The sequence below is a fragment of the Eurypyga helias genome, unplaced genomic scaffold (assembly GCF_000690775.1).
Source record: "Eurypyga helias isolate BGI_N326 unplaced genomic scaffold, ASM69077v1 scaffold34014, whole genome shotgun sequence".
In the NCBI taxonomy this organism is placed as follows: domain Eukaryota; kingdom Metazoa; phylum Chordata; class Aves; order Eurypygiformes; family Eurypygidae; genus Eurypyga; species Eurypyga helias.
In genome coordinates this window covers 8,760-10,586 of record NW_010246158.1, presented here as the reverse complement: position 1 = coordinate 10,586, position 1,827 = coordinate 8,760, and the positions used below count along the sequence as shown (strand labels likewise).

The window sequence follows — 1,827 nt, the reverse complement described above, 5'->3', positions numbered from 1 at the left end:
GGGTGGGATGGCGAGCAGTGGGGAGGGGCCGGATCCCAGGGACGTGCACCAGCCCGCGCACGCGCCCGGCTCCAGCCGCCCCGTCACTGCCTCCAGAAAGCTTTCGGGGCCCCTCAGACGTGTTTCTGCCCTTCCTTCCTTTACCCGTCACCCATCTGGGGATGGAAAATGAGTAAATCCCATCCCACCTGGAGCTGCCACATCCTTTCCCAGCGGCACTGGAGCCATGTGAGGGGCTGCGACCCCCCAGCGCCCTGCAGAATGCTGGGGGTCAGGGGGTGCTACTGAACCCCTTGCAAATGCCGCTGCCAAAGGCACCTTTTCCCTTGGGATGCCAGAGACCCTGGAGCAAGGGAAGCTGCTTTCCTGGGAGCACCAAGCGGTCCAGCATCCAGCCGGACTCATGACCACGGCGTTCCCGCTTGCTTTTCACATCGATGCGTCAGAATTCACCCCAAAATTGAGCAAACATTTAATCAATAACTTGAGACAAGTGTCCCTGACTTTTTCTCCCCTGCTCCCCACGCTCTAAGTGTCCCCAGCAGAGCCAAGTCTCCCTGCCACGAACTGCTCAACCTTGACACGACTCGTAAAAAAACACAGGGAGATGACAAATCCGGTGTTCGTTTGTCGCCCTGTGAGGAATGAGTCAGGCAGAGGAACACGGGAATAAGCCACCAAAGAGAAGGAGAGAAAAGGCAGGCACCTGCTTAATCCTGTTCTCCACGAATGCAGATAACCCCAAACTACTACCGGGAGTTTAAAGGTTTTTCCTATTCACCCGGAGCTCACACACTTGGTTTCACAGCCTGACAGCATCCTCGCGGCCCGGAGAGCTGGGGGATTGCGCAGGAGGAGGGGTGACTGCTGCCCCGCAGCCCAGTACCCCCACACAGCCCGGTACCCCCACACATCCTGGTACCCCACGCATCCCGACCCTGCGGCTGGACCACACTGCACCCCATTCTTGGTACCCGAAGGGGATAAACTATAGGTGTGGGGTGTGCAAAACAGTCCCCAGGCTTGAAATGAGCTATTTCCCTGCAGGCTGCTCCCTGCCCAGCCCTTCGTTCGCCCCTGTTACACACATCTTTCCCCAAGCCAGTTTTGCAGAGTCACAGCTCATAATCCACCGATAATAGGGATTAAAATTATGCAACCCATCAGCAGGGCTTCGGGGTCGTCGTCTCAGAGGAGCGGCTTTGCTCCTCGGGAACGAGCACGCCCGGGCTCCTCGTGACCCCTGGCAGCCAGGGACCCCAGAGCACTTTGTCCCCAAAACGGAGCAAACCCCAAAGATGGAGGGACAGAGGACAGCAGAATGGCAGCGTTTCCCTCCCTCTCGTCCCCGGGATCTCGCCGCATGTTACCCCCAGGAAGGAGGCCCAGCCCAGCTCAAAGGCTTTGACCTTCCTTGTAAATGGAAAAACATCTTTAAAATCACACGATCCCTTTAGAGGAGACGCACTGAAAGGCTCCCGGGGCAGGACCCGCAGGACGTGACAGCCTCGGCAGCTGCCTCCTCCTCAGCTGGGAAGCCATGGAGACCCCAGGTCTGCTCCCCAAGAGATGCGGGACAACACCCGTGACCCCCAGCATCACGGAGGATGCGGTGACCCACGAGCTCTCCCGGCGCACCGGGACGGCGGGCGGCGTCTCACCTCGCCAGCTGGATGAACCGCGCCGCCTGCTCCACGTAGCGTTCTGCCAGGCTGCTGAGGTTGGCGGGCTGCTGGATGATGGTGGTGTTCTCCAAGAGAGGAAGGGCCACCTCCGTGTAACAGTCCTTTCTTGTCACCCTGCTGGGAAGCGGCCACCCCACGCTTG

General features: G+C 59.4%; 1 protein-coding gene across 1 annotated transcript in view; it reads right to left on the bottom strand.

Moving 5' to 3' along the window:
- Positions 1–1,638: 1,638 nt before the first annotated feature.
- The window catches only part of LOC104508626 (arylsulfatase G-like), a gene marked incomplete at its 3' end in the record, with an annotated part of 2,463 nt that continues 2,274 nt past the window's right edge, over positions 1,639–1,827 (bottom strand). The window contains 1 exon segment of the mRNA XM_010150315.1: positions 1,639–1,799. Coding sequence (XP_010148617.1) covers positions 1,639–1,799 — 161 coding nt within the window.